Source organism: Dysidea avara, chromosome 1 (assembly GCF_963678975.1).
Source record: "Dysidea avara chromosome 1, odDysAvar1.4, whole genome shotgun sequence".
Lineage (NCBI taxonomy): Eukaryota > Metazoa > Porifera > Demospongiae > Dictyoceratida > Dysideidae > Dysidea > Dysidea avara.
The window spans coordinates 22225245-22245820 of record NC_089272.1 but is presented as its reverse complement, the minus strand read 5'-3'; the positions used below and the strand labels follow the sequence as shown (position 1 = coordinate 22245820).

The following is a 20576-nucleotide window of genomic DNA, read 5'->3' as shown; positions in this document are numbered from 1 at the left end:
ACGATATTAAATCACAGTAAAACAATAAGAAGTGTTATATCCCTACTGTGCTCAGGATACCATACTGGAAATGCACAGTAGGGATATAACACTTCTTACTGTTTTACTGTGATTTAATATCGTGCACCACTCCAGCTGGTTGCAGTATTTCTATTGATGTGCTATGGTCCCTACTCTAGTTGAAATTCCAATTTTTTGTGTACTTATTATTATGACCGGTTAACCTGCACATACTGCATCAAAAGAAAGTATATTATCAACTGAACGCACATCCCAAATATCAATTACTGACTCGAAAGTGAAGTGGCTACTACGCTTCACTTTCAGCTATGTTCAGCCCATTCATTACACAGCGCTACAAATGAAAAACAGGTAGGAGAAGCACTTCTGCAACCAATCCAGTCACCACGGAAAATACAAACAATTCCCGTAGGGAAGCCATCAAGCCCGCGAATCAACACCTTTGGCTGTCAGCAAAAAGAAATGGAACACAAAGGATGACAAAGGTAAGTCCATGATGCATGCACTGTATGTACTGTGGTATGCCAAGGCACATCTTGGGATGAAGGAACATCGAACAGTGAAATTATCAAGCCTGTAGCATTAGCCATTATCTAGGTGCACTTGTCTGAAGGAATCAGGCAGGCAGTTAGCCAGCCAGTAGTAAATTCCATTGAATAAAAAATATAATTTTTTTTGCAGCAATCTATATTGGAAGCATTTAGGGCCGAACTGAAGGCACTTTTGGACTTACTGCCAAGGTGCCAGGATGGTATTGTGAAGCTGGTTGCTAGGCGATATTTTTGGCCAGAAAAACCCAATCTTCCATGATCCCCATTACCCTGGCTTGTTTGGGGCCCTGTACAGTACTATCGTACTGTATGATAAAAAAAAGCAAACGTGTTATTTGATTGCTTTGAAATTTCACATACATAAGAATAGATTAGAAATACAATCAAACCCTTGCTGGTGATTGTTCATGCAAAAAAAAGGCTTATTTGTTATCACATCTGCAGGGTATACCGATTACATGAATAAGTTGAAATCGGTATTAGTTAACCATTGTAACTCAACAAACATTGGTAACAAGCATGCGATCTAACTAAACGTGCGATCTAATCAAACATGCTTTTCCAACTAAAACATTAGTACATTATCATGCAAATCCTACTTGCACCTGGATGAAAGACAGCTGTAAATTGGTAAAGAGATAGTTTTGCCATACATACAGGGCGAAATGCCTCAAATGAAAATCAGTATGTGGATCAACTTTTTTGTGGTTGCAAGTGAATCAAAATAACAGCTACAAAGTGATAGTACAAAAGCTGAACATGTGTAAAAAGTGTGATAGAAATACAGAATTGGGATTGGAAATACAAAAAGAAGTGATATTTATATGTACATGCAAAAAAAGCCAGGGTGTAAAAAAGTTGTGAAATCAAAGATTATATTGTAATGCAAATCACTACACTGTCATCATTAACCATTGCAGTCATCACTTTTAATTTCACTTTTTTTTTACCCTGGCTTGTTTGAGGGGTCACCCCATTACACACCTCATCGCTTAATTTGACAGAAATCTGATCTTGGCCATTGTCAGTAACTACCACGTTTAAACTCCATTGCAAGTCAGAAGTATACTGCAATTTCCCAATTACATCACACACTGTAGCCTAAGTCAAAAGTGCATATATGTATACAGCAGTAATCATTATACAACATAACAACATACAGTATACACTTAGCTATCTCTATTAGGAACAGTGTATAGTACAAATATAGCACATATTGGAGTACAGAGGTTCATAAATTTCACTAATCTCCTTCGTACAATGGAGTCTTGATAATTTTACTATTTAAAACATCAAACTTTATGGTTATCAATGTACCAAGCAATCGTCAATATACTCACTACTAAGATAATCATAGTTGTAACAAGTATTAACAAGAGTAAATGTACATATCTACCTAGTTCATAATTCTGGCATTACAGTACACCCAGGCAGCACTTACATGTATATTCCCAATTCATTTAAAAAGCACCTGAAACCACTCCCTCAACACTTCTGCATGTGTCAAACACCTCTAGATCTAAAAATAATTTATTGTATTGTTGGCTGAAAACCCTTTTTTAATTGATAAGATTTAACGGTGAAACATTACCGAGACTGGATCTGTTACCCAAGAAGATACACTGTAACTACAGTACCTTTGTATGTAATGTTCCACAAAAAGTGTTATCTTTGACAACGGATAATATTTCACTAATTCCTTTCATTTCTACACTGGACGAGTGCGTAGAGACATTATTAGAAGGTGTGGTTACATGATGATTTTCCCCTTCTTGATTTGCATGGCTCTCTTGACCAAAATCATCATCAAGCATATCAAGATCAATGTTATTTTCAAACATATCAAGATCAACATTCATCACAGCAGCATCAAAATCATCATCTACATCATCATCATATTGAGTGGACGGTTGATGTCCAATGTTATTATTAGCAGTTGAAACACTATGTGTGGCTCTGTGACCAGTAAAAGTTTGATGTGCATTTTGATTAGTTCTACTAATTGGAGGATGATTTTCACCATTAGCAGCATCATTACTTGGCATTGCTCTACTTGGTTCTACTACAGAACTGCCATTTGACTGGGTGTCACTATACAATGAATAACACAAAGACAAAAACCATATTGATTTTTTGCTACTAATATAATCCATACATAAAAGTTGGTTCACAGTATACTCTGCTATCAATATTTGAGAAGTATAAAGAAAAATTAAGAATTTTAAGATCATAGAAATGAAACAAGGGAGGTCGCCTACACCTGAAGATATACTAGTCCTTGCTTTAGTCTATACCCACAACCGAATTAGGGATTAAATATATACTAGCATATCTTCAGGCAGGTGTAGGCGGCCTCCCTTGTTTCACTACGCTTTATTTCTATGCTCTAAAATTATTAATATTTCTATACGTTTTGTTTACTTTTTCTGTAACATTATTATGACAGTTGAACCCATGCACACCACATTAGAATGGAAAGAATAGCACCAGGGCTTGTTGTTTTACCTGAATGTACGCCCCAAACATCAAGTATTGAAATAGCAAAGTTGCCATTACACTTCATTTACAGCTATGTTCAGCCTGTTACACAATGTTACAAACAAAGAAACACTAGAAGGGCCTCTGATCTACAATTATTTAGTAACCAAAGAAAACTTGAGTGATTCCTGTCTAATGTAGCTGTATGGAAACCATGACATGGCGCTACCACGAATCAACACCTTGCACTGGTAGCAAAGATAAATGGGACACCAGGAGGACACAGCCACACAGATATGTCCATGAAGCATGCATTGTATGTACTGTGGTATGGCAAAAGGCACCAGTCAGGCTGAAGCGATGTCGAACAGAGAAAAAAATCTAACCTACAGCCTTAGCCGTTATCGAGTTCTGAAGGCATTAACTAGTCAGGCCATCATTGAGTGGTAAATTCCACTAAATAGAAATTTCGTAGCAAGTTTTGTAAGTGACTCAGGTCATGCTGAAGGCAATTTCGGGCTTGGCTATACAAACTGCTCTAAAACACACTTTATACATGCAAACAACTAGTTTAAAATCATGTTTTCTTATGCAAATTTACTACACAAAACTTTTATTTCATTGCTAAGAAAGAGCAACTCGTTGACAATTATCCAAACACCTTGGTTGTCTAAATACCTATTCAATTATTAGAGTATAATCAGTATATCTCATTGGGAGCATACATTCTATTAAAGTAAATGTACAGTGTATGATAAAATTAATAATTGGACAGAGCTCTGTATATAACTCAACTAGTGCACTTGTAAGTAGGGACCATAACACATCGATAAAAGTACTGAAACAAGCTGGAGTTGTGCACGATATTAAATCACAGTAAGAAGTGCTATATTCCTACCGTGCATTTCCATTGAGCACAGTAGGAATATAACACTTCTTATTGCTTTACTGTGATTTAATATCATGCACTACTCCAGCTTGTTTCAGCACTTTTTATCCATGTTATGGTCCCTAATCTAGTTTAAAATTCCATTTTTTTGTGCACTAGTTTTAAAACTTTTTTGTAAATATAATTATTATTGCTATTTGTAAATAAAATTATTATGACAGGAGAACCAATGTTTACCGCATCAAAAGAAGAAATGGCACCGTGCCCCCTCCCCAGTATTGTCTGAAAAGTGAAGTATCCACTATGCTTCGTTGTCAGCTATGTTCAATCTACACAGCATTACAAATCAAGAACTGTTCGAAAAGCACTTCTGCAGTCAAAGTAGCCACTAAGGATGACTTCCGTTACAAAGGGAAGCCATCATGTGCTACCGCCACATCAACACTTTTTGCTGTCAGCAAAGATGAATAGGACACAAAGGAGGACACTGGTAAGTCCACGAAGAATACATTGTACGTACTGCGGTATGCCAAAAGGCACCTCTAGGGAGTGATGTTGAACAGTGACAAAATCAAGCCTGTAATAATTCGAGTAGAACTCTAGCGACGTGTATCCCGACTGTCTGACAGTGGTATCATTCACACATTGTCACTAATTCCCGCCTTATTCTAATTCATTAACACCACAAAAAAATTAACGTGCGGATTACATAACATGTATATCTAAATTATTGTAAAGAGTCTAGTTTCTAACACACTCCCCCCGTTGACCACTATAGCTGGTCAACAAGTCATGTCATCATCTTCATCAACTTCAGACATCCATCTCCTCACTCGGTCAATTGCTTTGGATGCCGCTACTCTTCTTGGTCTACGAGTTGGCATTGCTTCCTCTTGAACTTCACCAGTCGACGCCACATTGTTCTGGACTTCAGCAGAATTGGTATCAGTAGAGGATTCAGTCGAACAATTAATTTCTAAAGGATACAGCAAGGACAGGGGTCGTTGTAGAACAGTTACATTGCCATCTCTGGACGACACTCTCACATTAGCTCCTCTCACTTTTCCATTGACTCCAACTATTGTGCTCTCCACCTTTGCTAATCTCCAGAATCCTCTTGGTTGGTTCTCATCGTGGACCACAACTAGATCATTCACGGCAATCAGAGCTTCCCTTGATCCAGGTTTGCCAAAGCGGTGAGCCTCCCTCAGTTCAATCAGGTATTCGTTTCTCCAGCGCCTCCAGAACTGATTCAATGTATTGCTGAGGTGCTTCAATCTTCTCGATAACTCACCAGAGCTTACTTTGAAATCACTATCCTGTATGTCCCCTTGATAATTGAGATTGTCAGGTAAGCTCAATACACACCTACCCATAAGGAGATGCGATGGGGTAAGGGGCTCTTCTACGTCATCAGGGGTGACATATGACAAGGGCCGAGAATTGATTATTGACTCAATCTCTGCAACAGCAGTGATCAGCTCATCATAAGAGAGTTTGGCCTGCCCAATAACTTTCCTCAAACATCGTTTAGTGGACCGGATCAGTCTTTCAAAAATTCCTCCCCACCAAGGCGCCTTAGCTAAGTTGAAATGCCATTTCACTCTGATTTGTGAAACAAACTGCTGTACAGCCTCATCAGCAACAATGGTTGCAATCACCCTTGAAGCAGCTTTAAACGTCTTACCATTGTCTGAAACAAAGAGACGAGGTAGTCCTTGCCTGGCGCAGAATCTCTTCAGACTTCAGATAAATGTTTCTGTGGACATGTCCGGTACAATATCTATACTCACAGCTCTTGTAATACAACAAGTATACAAACAAATCCAAACTTTCTTACTCTGGATGAGGCCATGAGTCTTGACATACAAGGGTCCAGCAAAAGTCCACCCCTGTACTAGAGAATGGAGCAGCCTCACTCACTCGGAACTTAGGTAATGGGGGTGAAGGTGGCAGTCGATATGATCTTCCCTCAAATTTCTTACAGAGAGCACACCGGTGTATTGTGCTTCTTACCACACTTCTACCCTTCACAATCCAGTACTTGGCTCTGACCTCCGTTAGAGTGTCCTTCACTCCATTATGAAACACCCTCTCGTGTGCCTGCCTCACAACCAGTACAGCTAGGTGATGTTGCTTACTCAAAATTATTGGGTACCTTGTGTTGTACTGCAGTGCAGCATTTCTCAACCTACCGCCACATCTCAAGATTCCTTTCTCATCTTCGAACAATTTATATTGTCTCATCCATTCATCAAAGTGTCCTTCTTGGGCCAATTGTGACTGAGCCTCTAATATCCACAACCTTTCAGCTTTTGCAATTTCCTCTGGCCCCAAGGTCGGCGACTGAAGTGTGGAGATAGACCCCACCCTGCTCTTGAGTATCTTAACAAAACGAATCACATATGCTGTTACTCGTAACAATCGAGTCAAGGTGCTGTAGTTTTCACAAACAATCACTTGCTGTAAGCCTTTACCTGAAGTTGAGTTACTAGCAAACAGGTTGTGTGTTACTCGATCCTTAGTCATCATTTCTACAGCACACTCTACAGGCATCGTTAACTCCTCGTAGGTGTTTTTCTCCAAACTAGCTGGGCCATTCCACCACAACTCATTGGTAGCCATCTCCTTAACAGCAAGACCTCTGGATGGAATGTCAGCTGGGTTGGTCTGACCACAGCAGTGGCTCCAGTACTCTGGCGAAACTAATTGACGTATCTCAATGACACGGTTTTGTACGAATTGTTTCCACTCCTTGTTGTGGCCTCTAATCCAGAAAAGTGCAACTGTTGAATCTGTGAAGCATCTGGGAGGGCCAAGAGTGAGTTGAGAACTCAAACCTTGTGACACAGTAGTAATCAACCTTGCTAGAAGGAGGGCAGACAACAATTCCAACCTCGGAATTGTTTGGGTCTGTGTTGGCGCAACTCTGGCCTTGGATGTGACAAACAGCAAGGACTCTCCAGCACTGGTCTTTACCGACAAGTAGATAACAGCAGCATATGCTCTCAGTGAGGCATCACAGAAACCCCAAAGTTCATAAGAGGTTTCTTCTTCAGTAGTGCTGTCATGGCTCAGACATCTTGGTATGGTGATGACCCATCCTTCTTGTAATTCGGTGGCCAAACACTGCCACTTTTGTAGAGTATCTCCTGTGAGTAACTGATCCCAATCAGCCACTGCCTTACACAGCTCCTGCATGAACATCTTAAAGCGTATAGTCACTGGGGTAACAAGTCCCAGTGGATCATAAAAACTACTCACCACAGAAACCACACTCCTCTTAGTCGGCTCTATCTTGGCAGCGAGTTTTGCTACCTCTTCAAAGCTAAATAGGAAGTGGTCTGATGTGACATTCCAGAAAATGCCAAGTATCTTCTGTACACCTGGTCGGGGGGGACAGTATGGCCCAATGGTGGAGCTTGCATATGTCTCCTCTAATTCACCACTCTGCTGTGGGAAGCTGGTAGTCGGTGACATGCCCTCTACGTCATCGATCTTATTATTATTATTTTTATTATTATTACTAGGACCGGATCACACATAACCAAGTAAATTTGTTAACGTATTAAACAACCTGTGGCAGCTTTGTCTAACTGTGATGCATATTAATAAGTACAGTAGGACCTCCATTATCCAAACACCTGTGTGCCAGTTTAAATATATAGAGTTCCGGTCAACTACTCTAATAGAACATTCACCCAATGAAGAAATGCTCTAATACAGCAGTCACTAATAAATAGCGAATAATCAAGAGTTTGGATAGTCAAGGTCTTATTGCATCAGCTGCTTGTGTCACAATTGAAGGTGGTCTCTCTACCTTGTCCCCATAGCCCTGATTATGCCACAAGAATGTAGATGTAGTGTCAGTTTGCAACATCATAAGAGCAACTTTTAGCTTGCAAGTAGGGTAGATTTTTCAAGACCAAAAAACATAAAGAAAAACACCCACTTAATGACCTAACATTAGTTTAAGTGGAATTCTGATGCTATACACTAAAATATGGTATGATAACAACATAAAAGCACGTAACAGTTGACAATATACATAAATATTATTCAAGTGTTTATCTTTATCCATTAATAGTAACTTGAGACAGGTATTCCATTTATTTATCTTGCTACAAAATAAGAATACATGAAACTGCTTATTCCCACATTTGATATCCAACAAATACAGTTACATGTATAGTATAGGGAACCTCTCAGGGACATATTATTCTGAATAAAAAGTCTGACTGACTGATGAAATTACTCAGCTACTGTACAAGAATGAGTAGCACAACTTAAACAACACTACATCATTTTTGCCAATGGATTTTATTCTGGCTAGTGAATGGATAGAAGTACGGCTATTCAAGGGCTGCTTCAAGCTACCATTTCGCATAAACAAAGTAACTGTGTTATTCCACATGACCATTAATCACAGGGTAATACAGTGTTATCCAACCCCCTTGGGACCAAGACATGTTCAGATAATCAAACCCCATACATTTGTATACAGAGCTCAAATACTCTAATAGAACATACATCATAAACAAAAGAGAACTCAATTCTGCTGTTCGGATAACCAAGTGTTCAGATAATCAAGGGAGCTAGCACTGTATGTCATTTCACCACAGGAAGAAGACTGATATACCATTTTACCCTGTAAGAAATGTAACAGTAAACTAACGGGTGGGACACTACGTATATAGCATAGTTTACCCCGAGATTTACTTCAGAGTAAACTAACATTTATTTGTTGGTCTAAGTTTTACATCAGAGTAACTAACAGTTACTAGTAATTGGTTTACTCTGAATTAATCACAAGCGGAGCTTATAATAAGAATTCCCTGTTCCCTGTACCATTAGAAAAAGACTATTGATACCACACAATCATCACCACTCACTACAACACATGCACATATGCACGTAGACACACACAGAGTAGAAGAGTAGATATTGTTAAATATTTTTTTTCAAATTCCGTAGCAACTTGTTGGAAACATGTTAGGTCAATCTGATGGCTTGTTTGGGCTTAGTTTTACCTAACCAATACTGCCACATCATCGTTTGGGAAAAATGAGGATGGTTTTTGGATGGGCCACATCCATGTCTTTGTGGTCTCTACTATACAGTATGATATCAGTACTATCGTACTGTACAATAAGTGAGCTGCTGGCAATTAAAATTCAGAAGAACTGATAGACTTTAGGGCCTAGCTATACAGTGGAACGTGTCTATAACGGTCACCTTGGGACCAGATATATCTGGCCTTTATGTACAGGTGGCTGTTATAGAGAAAACCTGCATAAGGCGGTCTGCAGCATTTTAGTGGCTATGGCCATTATAAATGAGTAATTATTATTAAGAGACTCGCGTATAATTTTTACTAGTCTTTATACAGAAAGGGCAAGGTGAGCTTGTTATGAATGTTGGTTATAGCTATTGAATACGTTTAAGTAATGAAGCCTGATAGTTTGTATAGCATTCATTGAAAGGCAGGAAGTGTGATAATTGCATGCGTATTAATTGAAATGGTGCCGTGGTCACAGACTATTGGCTTAACAAGCCACCATAAAAGGAAGCGACTGCTATACGAAGGATGAAGTTATGTATACAGTGATTCATAGGCAAATTCTTGTTTGGCCGTTATACACGTTAGACAGGTGACCGCTTAATGCAGACCACAATACATACATTTGAATGGGAAAATATTTGGGCGTTATGCAAAGGTGACCACTTAACATGAGGCTGACTATTAGCAAGTAGCAACTAATTCTGTCTCCCTGCTATATTAGAGTGACTGTTCTGTTGAATGTAAAAGAAACCGCAAATGCTGCAATTCAGCAATCATGGAATATTTAGTTGTTAAAACAAATACTACATTTGACCGGTTATAGCTGAGGCTACTACAACTTTCAACAAAGAAAACCCTGCAGCTGCTATGTGAAGACGGCTACTATGGGCTTGTGTGGTAGCAGCTCATGGTGTCTGTATGGATTCACAAGTTACTGGCCTTGTTCAATCATCCTTCAACGGTATCACTCATTTAAACTTCTCTCAAAAACGTTATTTCCTGGCTTAAAACAACTCCTTTACCTGGTTTCTGCTCCAAACATGTCTTATCAACACTTGTACCAGCATATTCAGATACAAGATGTGGCTCTTATTCGAGGGCAACTCTTATGACAATAATTCTAGGCTGTAGAGTGGCCACTATCTGGGGGCAGCTATTGTAAGAGCCGCGGCTATTAGCCAGCCAAATATGATGAAGGTACAGTGGACCCTTGGGGTTTGCAGGGCATATTTATCATGTGTAATTTGATAAAGAGCATTAAAACACCTCGTGCTTTCAAGTTTCTTCCTATAGTCAAGTATAAACTACATAAAGACACATTCAGATGTATATATGGGTTAAGCCGGCCAATAGCTAGTTAGGGTTCTCAAGGTTATATTAGTCATTTTGCATACAGTAGTGTTACATAATGCATACATAATGTCCATATGAAGATGGGCATGTGTATGTGTGTTGCATGGCTGAATATGACTTTCTCACCCAGTGCCCAGACATGGCAAAGTCTGGCTATGCCACTGCACAACGGTGTTGAAATGAAAAACAGATGTCAATTTTTTTTAGAATCAGATGTCAAAAAATTCTTTAGAATCCACTCTTTGTACTCTCATAGAACATTCATCAATTTAGAGTCTAACTAAAGAAACACCAACAGTTGGCCTAGAAATTTAGCATGGTTAACGTTACATATGTTAATAGTGTTTCTATCTAGTCTGCCCCTCTACACAGAGAGAGGGTCTAGTAACTTTAGAGATGTCATTAAACAGTGATGTCACAATAATGTTAGCAGGGGCATATGGAGGGGAGTTTCCAGGGGTTTCAGGAAACCCCTTTAGATTTTACACTGTACTTGAAACATTAAGAAATTGAAACTTCAGGGTTCCAGAATCTGGAATCTGTCATGGAACAGGACATATTTTAAACTTTTATCTTAGTTAAATAACAGTTTTTCACATGATAGCAATACTTACAGCATTGTTCTGAATTATGATTTTGGTGAAAAGATCGAGATACTCTAATAAAGCAGTCAGACAATACAAACTATTCTAATAACAGTCACTTAACTGTAGTGGAAACCCCTTTTCAAAATTCCTGTGTACATCACTGATGTCAGCAAGGATGGTACATCCAACAGCCACATAAAGTGAGTAGTTCTTGAAAAAAATCAGCAAACAGCTACAAACCAAAGATTCTTTCCATATGGATTAACATAACCAAGATTTCTTTCCATATAGATTAGGCAGCATTACCAGTTTTAAAAGTGTTACACCACAAATTTTGAATGTCACAGTGACCAGACCCTTACTCTATAGAAAGGCAGACTAGTTTCTACAGTCAATAAAACTGTGTGCAGTACACAATGTGATGACCAATAAAATGAAGGGGTAAACATGTTGAAATTCATTACAGACTTTTTCTGCCTTCAATGCTAGAGATAGTCAAAAGTGAGAATCAACTTTACTGGAAATAAAAAAGTGATATCATTGGAAAATCACTTTTCACATTATGTAGTGAAGCAAGGAACAAAAACATAAGCTGCTCTATCAAGATATCATTTTACTTTTAATATTTATATTGCTCTACTTAAATATCCAATATGCTTGACATTCCTCTTATATGTTCTCTTGGACCCTTTCCTACTCAACTTACAACACTTTTTCAGCAGTAAACTTTCTTGTGTCGTTTCTCCCTGCTCCTTCAGTCGCTGTCCTAACTGGACGAGTAAAATTACACTTGGCTTTGGCTTTAATTGGCCGAGTTCCTTACACACGTGACACGCCCACTAAATCTCGATGTGTGGTATTCTGTTCATCCATGAACTAACAATTCCTTTAACTCGAAGTGTCTTCTCACTGAGCTTCTCAACTGCAAGCATAGATAATACACGTAATAAAGGATTGGCAACGCGCCTATTAAACCTGTAGTGACGTCACGTACAATCCTCGTTACGGTTCGTCATCCAGTTAACGCGCCCTCTCACCCGTTGCTAAACGCACTAGGCTGCTTCGTTCCTTGTGCCGTAGCAGAGTACTACTCAGTAAAGACATAAGGCTTACTTCAAACGAACGTACAACTACTAAGGTGAGTATCTGATGTAATAAAATAGTGAAACGCACTGCCAGTTTTAACCCAGCGCAAGATAAGGCCCACTGCTTCATGGCTTTTCACAGTTTTGGAGTTTTAACAAGGAAACTAAAGTGCTTTTTTCCGAACAATGTATAAAGAATTAATTGTAACCATTAGTAGAGTGTCATGCTTTGTTTTGTGTAGGCGTACCACTTACCCAAACTATGGTTTGAAGCTGTTTCATTGTGCTGGGTTTTGGAGTTTTATCGTGGTACCATGAGGAGAAGCCTCAAGTTACTATTCAGCACATGAGAGCTCAATGTTATGGTGGTGTTATGCAAATATGCACGAGCTCAAATTCAGATGTGGCATTAGCCATCAAAGTATGTGAAAATGGGATATAAAAGGTGTAGTGGAATGGAGCATATTATCAACATGAAGGAGCTGCTGGTGGTAAAGAGTAGTGTACCATGACTTCAAGCTTAGACAGGGAATAATGAGCATATTTGTAAAGGTAGCAGCTCGCAGCAAATACCATCCAATGGATATCAAGTGACGTCCTTGTGTTTTGTCAGTCCCTTCAAGTGCTGGAAACTAGACTCTGCTTTGTTATAATAATTGATATAAACAATGGAAACACATATACTAGTTATCTGAACTCCTAGGGACCACCTGCAGCTCAGATATCTGATAACTGAAGTTTGTACAAAATAATGTTAGTCAATGTATAACATTTGCATAGTATGAAAAAATAACTTCTCTAATAGAACACTCGCTACTCTAATAGAGCATTCAATTTTGGCATACAGGTTTGGATAACTGAGATTCCATGCACTGTACACCTGTAGAACATTTTCCAGTAGGTCCCACATCCCAGTGTATAGCAGTCAAGGTAATTATGGCTGTGTCACATTCAATGAATTCAAGCACTAGTAGTAGTATTCATATCAGATAAAACAGCAGCAACATCACAACCCTCAGAGTCACAAATGACATGGGACTCTCACACACAATCTCATAAAGAAATCTTAAATTTTGAACTCTGGAATCACACACAGAATCAGTGAGGCTTCCAGGATGGCTTAGAGTTAGCTAGACAATTGACTGATGGATGTTCCATTAATTGATCTGTGCAAAGCACACCTGCATCTCCATTGAGGCTCCTGAGGTCCTGTCGGCTACTCAGTTTCGTACAATAATAGAAGTGAAATCCTAGATAAAGATTTATATTATTGAAATTCTAACCAAAGGCTTGAAATCCCTAAACATTACACAATTTATGGATGTTGGTTGAGAGGTCTGTCACTCAGTGAAATTTTGTTGATCAAAGTTCAGAAATTTGTCAAACGATTACTTTTTTTCAGATGCTTTCCACGTACCTAAAACAACAGCGATCGCAAGATCTTCCATGTAAATATGGCCCCCTTGGTATGGTTTCCTACAAACAATTAGCCCCAGATATAAAAGGAAATCTTACCATTGAAATTTGCTTTCTGCTCTATTTAGTTGTTCACTTTACATGGTCATAGCACACAGTAACAGTTGTGAACAGCACACGCATTAATAAGATAGCTGAATTTCGAGGATTTTCTGAGTGACTGACCCCTCGGCAATGGTGACCTTAGTCACCCATGCAACACGACATGTATGGCCTAATGAAACAACACATCACATGTGAACAACATGACAAAAACAGAATGGAGTGTTGAACTCTTGTCCTCCACAACACACACCCTAAGCCAGCTATTGCCACCCAGCAAACAAACACTGAGATACCCGTGCACCACTCAGGCACTAGAGTCTTGTGCAGAATCCTCCTGGGACTAGATCTCACAGGGAGAGGTCGCAGAACCCAAAGTTCCACAACGACCACTAAGTTGGGACAAGGACAGTAAGGCAACATAGACAAGTGGCTAGAGCACTAGCCTGGTAATTGAAAGGTTCCAGCTAGGTTTGATTCCTGGTTATGCAAATTTAGTGTTTCCTTGAACAAGAAACTTTATTCACATTGCTCCAGCTGTATACAGTTGGCCCGGGGACCTGGTGAGCTGCCACAGCAACATCAATGGGTACCTGGTGTTTACTGGGGAAGCAAATTCCCAGTATACACACAATACCATCTCGAGGTTTACATAGCCCATCCTTATTATGACCTACTGTAGCTGGCTACCAGGAGCGCATCGAATCCTTTATAGGATTCGATACTCATGTGCCACGGTAAGACTCCACCCCCCCTCTCGACTCACCAAGTTGCTGCCGCGCCCAAAATCCGCTAGTTGATAGCTCACTACGATCGATACTGGTTACATGAGTAGTTCCTCTCTACTACTGGATAGCAAAATAACAGCACTGGGAACGATAAAGCGGAACATTCATTCTGTCGGGTAGCCGTATCATGCGTATCTATGACAATAGACGCGCATAAGTTACATAATAAGTCACGCGACCGTAACGAGGATTGTCTAATAGTTGCTATGCGCGTTGCCAATCCTTTATTACGTGTATTATCTATGCTGCAAGTAGTATCTAATGCCCGATTAAACGCGCACCGCATATGAACTAGTCGTTACTATAAGCTACAACCCGTTTTTCAAACCGGTTGTACGAGTTCGTTGCTAGGGACTCTTACCGCAAAGTTATTTTGTTTGTTTATTGGACAGCGTTATTTGGAATAGTAAACTTCGTAATTACAGCAAGTAGAGATGAATCCATTTTTAGTTTTTCCCTTCGTGTATTACTTATTTCATTACCGGTGAGTGCATATTTTTATGTGCAGTGGTTTAGCTGTACATTATTTAATTATTTATGACGTATTTTGACGAAAAAAAGTATTATTCTTATTACTTGGTTATGTAATTATTAGCACTTTATAGTGACCAGCACTGAAGGTCTTACAGCAACATATGCTGCAGCCTTAGGATTACCTAACCTAATTTCAAGGACTTAGACCTAGTGACTTGACTTACTGACTGACTGACTGAAAAGGTGTAACAGAAAAGGGGCCAAAGTAAGGAAAAAAATCCCTCCAACCCCAGGATTCGAACTGCAGGTCACCCAATGTCTAGTCGGGGCCACGCTCAGTCTTCCTCCAGGAGGGATGGATTTTCTTCCTTAAACCTAAAGTATTTATTATTAGCACTTTACAGTGACCAGCACTGAAGGTCTTACAGCAACATTCTTGTTCTGTAACTGCTGGAAATTTGTAGTAAACTTCCTCAAATTGAATGAGCCTTCTCTCAGTATCTTCTTAGAGGATTTAAACAGTTCATCTGCTTCTTCATCATGGTTAGCTCCACATACTAAGTCGTCAACATACAATGACCTTAACAAGCAACTCACTAAGGTTGGATGAGTAGAGGTAAATCCTTCCAGATGGTGTCTGATCACTGCATTCAACAAAAAGGGGCTAGATGATACGCCAAACACTACTCTGGTAAACCTGAGAGCAATGGTCTTAGGATGTGCCTCCGTGATGCTGTCAAGCCACAGAAATCGCAAGGCATCACTGTCCCTTTCCTCTATAGCGATCATAAGGAACACTTTCTCTATGTCAGCAGTTAAGGCAACTCGGTACAAACGGAATCGGATCAAAATGTCAAATATGTTCTGATTGAACTTAGGTCCTGTGTAGAGGCAGTCATTCAGTGATGGACCTCCCGACCTCGCGGAGGCATCATATACCACACGTAGTTTTGTGGTATCTCTGTCACTCTTCACTACCGCATGGTGGGGAAGGTAATGTGTTCGTCCTTCTTGTGTCTTCTCTGATCTGGGGACCACCTCTACAATTCCCCTTCTAATTTGATCCTGAATGGTATTATTGTATTCCTCCAACAGTTTAGGAGTTTGCTTAAGTCGCCTAACAAGCCCTTCAAGCCTTCTAACACTCAGAGTGTAATTGTCTGGTAAGGGATCATGAAATTCCTTCCAAGGGAGACACACCTCATACCGTCCATCCTTGAAGGAGATATTCTTCTTGAAATTGTCATGTACTGATTCCTCTGCCCTCGTTATCCCAAGTGATTCTAGTTCCCAAAAGGAGCGCAACTGTTCATTCAGGCACTGGTTGCCCACCAAGGACGCTGCATCAGACAATAAGGTGTGGGTGATCAGGCTTGTAACTGGAGTCTCTGTGAGAATTGATGGAACAGGTCCTGACAGGACCCAGCCTAACTTAGTCATCATGGCTATGGGGCCAGTAGCACCACGCTTAACCTCTCCAGTTGCTAGTGTCCAGTAGTAATCACTCCCAATTAAGAAATCTACTTCTAGTGGTGAGTCTCCACTTGAGTCAGCCAAGTCAAGTTGTGATAAGTGTTCACAGTTCTCCAAACAAACCGAAATAGGCTGAGGTGATATAGGTTCACAGATATGAGGAACTACCAGTACGCTGAATTCGTGATTGGTTCCATGTTTCATCTTCATCCCTACATTGACAGCTTCACACAACTTAGAATCCCTCTTTGCACCAAAGGTCACAATAGACAGACGTTGTAAATTCAGTGGTTCAAGGTTAAGCGTGTTCTTCACCTTACGACTGATATAGGATCTTTGACTGCCACTGTCTAGGATAACACACACTTTCATGACAGTTGCCAGGTTATGTGGATTGTAGACATTGGCCTGTGCCGTCTGGAGGAAGACTGACTTATCTGTACACGCATACATTGAAGCGGATGTAGGTACTGTGCCAGTAAATGTTGCTGCATTAGGGTTAAGGGTGACCTGGCTGCTCTGATCTGACTTCGATTGTGGGGGTTGTTTGGGTGCATTCATAGTACTGGCTGTTGATGTCCTAGTAGTAGTATCACTGGATAATGGTGGAGGCAATCCCTTTGTGCAAATACTTCTGTGATGTCAACCATTACAATTTGAGCATCTTATTAGTGAACGACAGTCACGACCAAGGTGACCTCTTTTCAAACAACAAAAGCAACGTCCACCCCTTTTCAAAATGTCCTTCCGCGCCTCCACTTGTGTAACTGTTGTGCACGCATTTGACAGGTGTTGTTGTCGACAGAAGCAACATGATACTGTTGTTGGAGCTGCACTAGATACTAGAGTGGTCGCAGTGGGTGGATGCAGATCTGCAGGCTTCCGTTGTGGAGCTGGTGCAGGTTTAGGATTAACCCTCTCTCGAGCTTCTATCTCTTCTTCCACCAGTTTCAGGAAAGGAGTCAATTCAAGATTAGCTCCTGTCAGCTTTCTACTAATCATAAGCTGCAGGTCAGCTGGTAACTTATTCAATAGGACTGACGAAAGCCAGCCTCCATATGTAGCTGAATCGATGCCCAGTTCACTCAAACTTCTCATGTGGGACTCTACAAAATCATGAAACCTACGTAGAACTTTCAGGTCTCGTGAAGAGTGAACTGCTTCAACATTCATAAGAATTTCCATGTGTTTGGCCTTGATACGCTCAACATTACCAAATTGCTTCTTCAGCATAGCGACAGCCTCTGTGTAATTGGCTGACGTCAGAGAAAGCCCTGATATGGCTTCTTTGGCAGTGCCAGTTAATAGCGAGTTGAGGTAATTGAATTTGTCAATGTTTGATAGTTCTTTATTGCCATTAACAGAAGATTCAAAGGACTCCCAAAATGTGGTCCATGCTGCGATGTCCCCATTAAAAGGTCGTAGGATGAGCTTTGGCAGCTTCACCTTCTCAACTGGAACTGGTGTACGACCTGGCTCTAGTGTATCGGTGGATACACGCATATTGAATGCCCTGACGCACTTATCAATTCTAATCATTGCTGTATAGATCCCCTCCTTATAAGCATCAGCTTGTTCAATTTCAGAAGTCAGCTCTTCCTCTGTGACAAGGTCTAGCATTTCCCCGTCCAGTGACTTAATAGTCTCCAGCTTTTCCTGAATACTAAGTTTTAATTGTAATAGCTTCGTAATGTCAGGTGAATCTTCGCCAAGGATTCCATCAATTTGAGTTACAATTTTTGTCGCTGACGCCTTATGTCTGGCGCGTATTCTCTTCTTTCGGGCGACTCCTTCACTACTCATCAGTACACCTGAAAGTGACAATGCGAGAAACAACTACAAAATTTTAAAAGTTACTAGCCTTTCCTGGTACCGTTAAAGTCACCACAGTACCACAGCTTCAGCGTTATTGGTTAATATGGAACGGCCTGAAGTTCGACGCGAGTCTAAGAATTCAGCAGGATAACGTCGTCCCGAGTTTCGGCACCATGTAATAATTCGAGTAGAACTCTAACGATGTGTATCCCGACTGTCTGACAGTGGTATCATTCACACGTTGTCACTAATTCCCGCCTTATTCTAATTCATTAACACCACAAACCACAAAAAAATTCAGGTGCGGATTACATAACATGTATATCTAAATTATTGTAAAGAGTCTAGTCTCTAACAAAGCTAGTAGCCTTAGCCGATGTTGAGTTACGCTTGTCTGAAGACATCATCAGTCAGTCAGTCACTAAAAAAGTCCATTTAATAATTAAAAAAAACAAAAACATTCATAACAATTTGAAAGCAATCTGAAGGATTGTTTGGGCATAACCAATACTATGATTGTCCTCAGAGAAAACTGAGGTTGGTTTTTGGATGATGTTTTTTCATGGGCCATGCCCATACCTACTATACAGCACTATCGCACTGTATGATGGGCTTCAAACTATTCACTTATCTGGGTAATTCAGTAACAAAGGTGTTTAGATAACAGAGGATACACCATATTTTTCTCAACTATTTTATAGTGCGCCTATCATATACTGTAGTCCTACAAAAATTCACTAGTTACTTACATACATATGTAAGAGGGAAATGTCCTTTAAGGATACACCATTTACGGTAATCAGGAGGGCCTGCTATGAAGCTTCTCGGTTGAAACAATGGCCGTAGAGCCCATTAGGAAATGTGCTCACAATATGTTTCAAACTAGCCAACTCTAAAGTTTAATACAATAATTTACCTTCATTTTGCACACGCTGACTACTTTTACATTGTACATAACATATTTTGCTCAAGTGGGTGGGTGCACACATGTACAGAATTTAATTGCAAGTATGCATGTTGCCTGCTGTGGGGTGCACACCTGGCAGAAAAAAATATTAATAGCTCTATTATTCAGTAAAGCAATTAAGTCTCAAGTCAATGAATGTACCATAATGTTTTCCTGCATATGATGAGTTTATAATATTATTTTCTCATACAGTATGTTAGTCATTTCTTTATTCAGAACCCATTGGTGGACTTGTTGATTCATCAAACTTGTTGAACCTAATTCCAACTACATTCGCACAAGTTATAGATGCAAATTAAAGTTGTAGTTTAGTTTGAGTCTACAGTAGTTGTACAAATCAAGTTCTTTGCTCCATAGTACTATAATTCCAAAACTACTCATGATAATAATACGCTGAAACCTTAGCAACAGATTCTTTGGACTCTTAGAAACACTCAAGGAAACAGTAGGAATCATGCACACACAGATGTGTATTGTACACTGTACTTACATAATACGTGATAAAATTTTCTTCTGGCTATTGGTGTCTGCTAAATGTTCGACCTCTCCACCCAGCACTGTAACATTCTGGCTAGTTAATAACAACATTCCCAGACGACTCTCTACAGGTCCAATCAGCTTAATCTAAAATCAAAATGAATATGCTATTGCGTGCATGCATACACATACAGATAACAACATTTTGAAACACATACAGATAACAACATTTAGATACACACACAAACACACAAGTAGCCTGAGGTAGAAGATAATACAGTATTAATATGAGAAGTAATTAAACACAGAATCATGGGAGAAAGAGTTTGAGGAAATAGCAATATGTGATTGGATCTGCAAGAACATGTTTGCACAAGCACAAGTATAGTACAACAGAAGTCAGTTGATTTGTGACCAGTCAATTAAAGGAATCAGCACACCCCCAGTAAATGGAAAGTCTAGTTGTTAGGAGCATCCGCTTAATAAAACTCCCCAAAAATATATTATACATATACTTGTTAAGCATACCTAATAGAAAGCTCATCATGAATGTTTATGAATGCACTCTCTTAGGTGGTCTGAATTGCAGTCACCACATGCAAATTAACAAATATACAGTACCTTGACACCAGGAGGTGATTCTGTTGATAAAGAGGGAATAATGTGGTACTCCATTGCACTAATCTCCACTGAGCCATCAGTGAGTTGCAATACTAACATACGAGTAGGTTTAGCTTCTGCCTGTGTAAATACAACAAGCACTCTTATTTTCAACAATATTAAAATGTACCAAAATCTTGCAGATAATGCATGCCCATTGCAAACAAACATTGTTCCATATACTGTAGGTTTGAGAGAGTATAAAGCTTATATTTCTCTACCAATGGAGAATCTAAGTTGTTGTAGAACATTCTATGAGAAATGCTCAAAAAATGTGCACTCTTTACATTTAACAAAATACGTAGTCAATTCAATACAATACTACTGTAACTTCTATTTTCCATAATCATCATTCATGATCATTGCATCTGTAGATAA

The 20576-nt window shown here is 39.6% G+C and overlaps 1 protein-coding gene across 8 annotated transcripts in view; it reads right to left on the bottom strand.

The window, feature by feature from the left end:
* LOC136259292 (recQ-mediated genome instability protein 1-like) overlaps positions 1–20576 on the bottom strand; it is a 54095-nt gene that overhangs the window by 9327 nt on the left and 24192 nt on the right. For 4 of the 8 annotated variants that reach the window (XM_066052788.1, XM_066052810.1, XM_066052784.1 and 1 more), the window contains 4 exons: positions 20160–20279; positions 19552–19685; positions 2210–2663; positions 1557–1673 (listed from right to left, as the gene is read on the bottom strand). In XM_066052788.1, the coding sequence (XP_065908860.1) occupies positions 1557–1673; positions 2210–2663; positions 19552–19685; positions 20160–20279 (825 nt within the window). The remainder of the gene's footprint in view (positions 1–1556; positions 1674–2209; positions 2664–19551; positions 19686–20159; positions 20280–20576) is intronic. The other 4 variants (XM_066052793.1, XM_066052823.1, XM_066052817.1 and 1 more) reach the window with 2 other exon arrangements.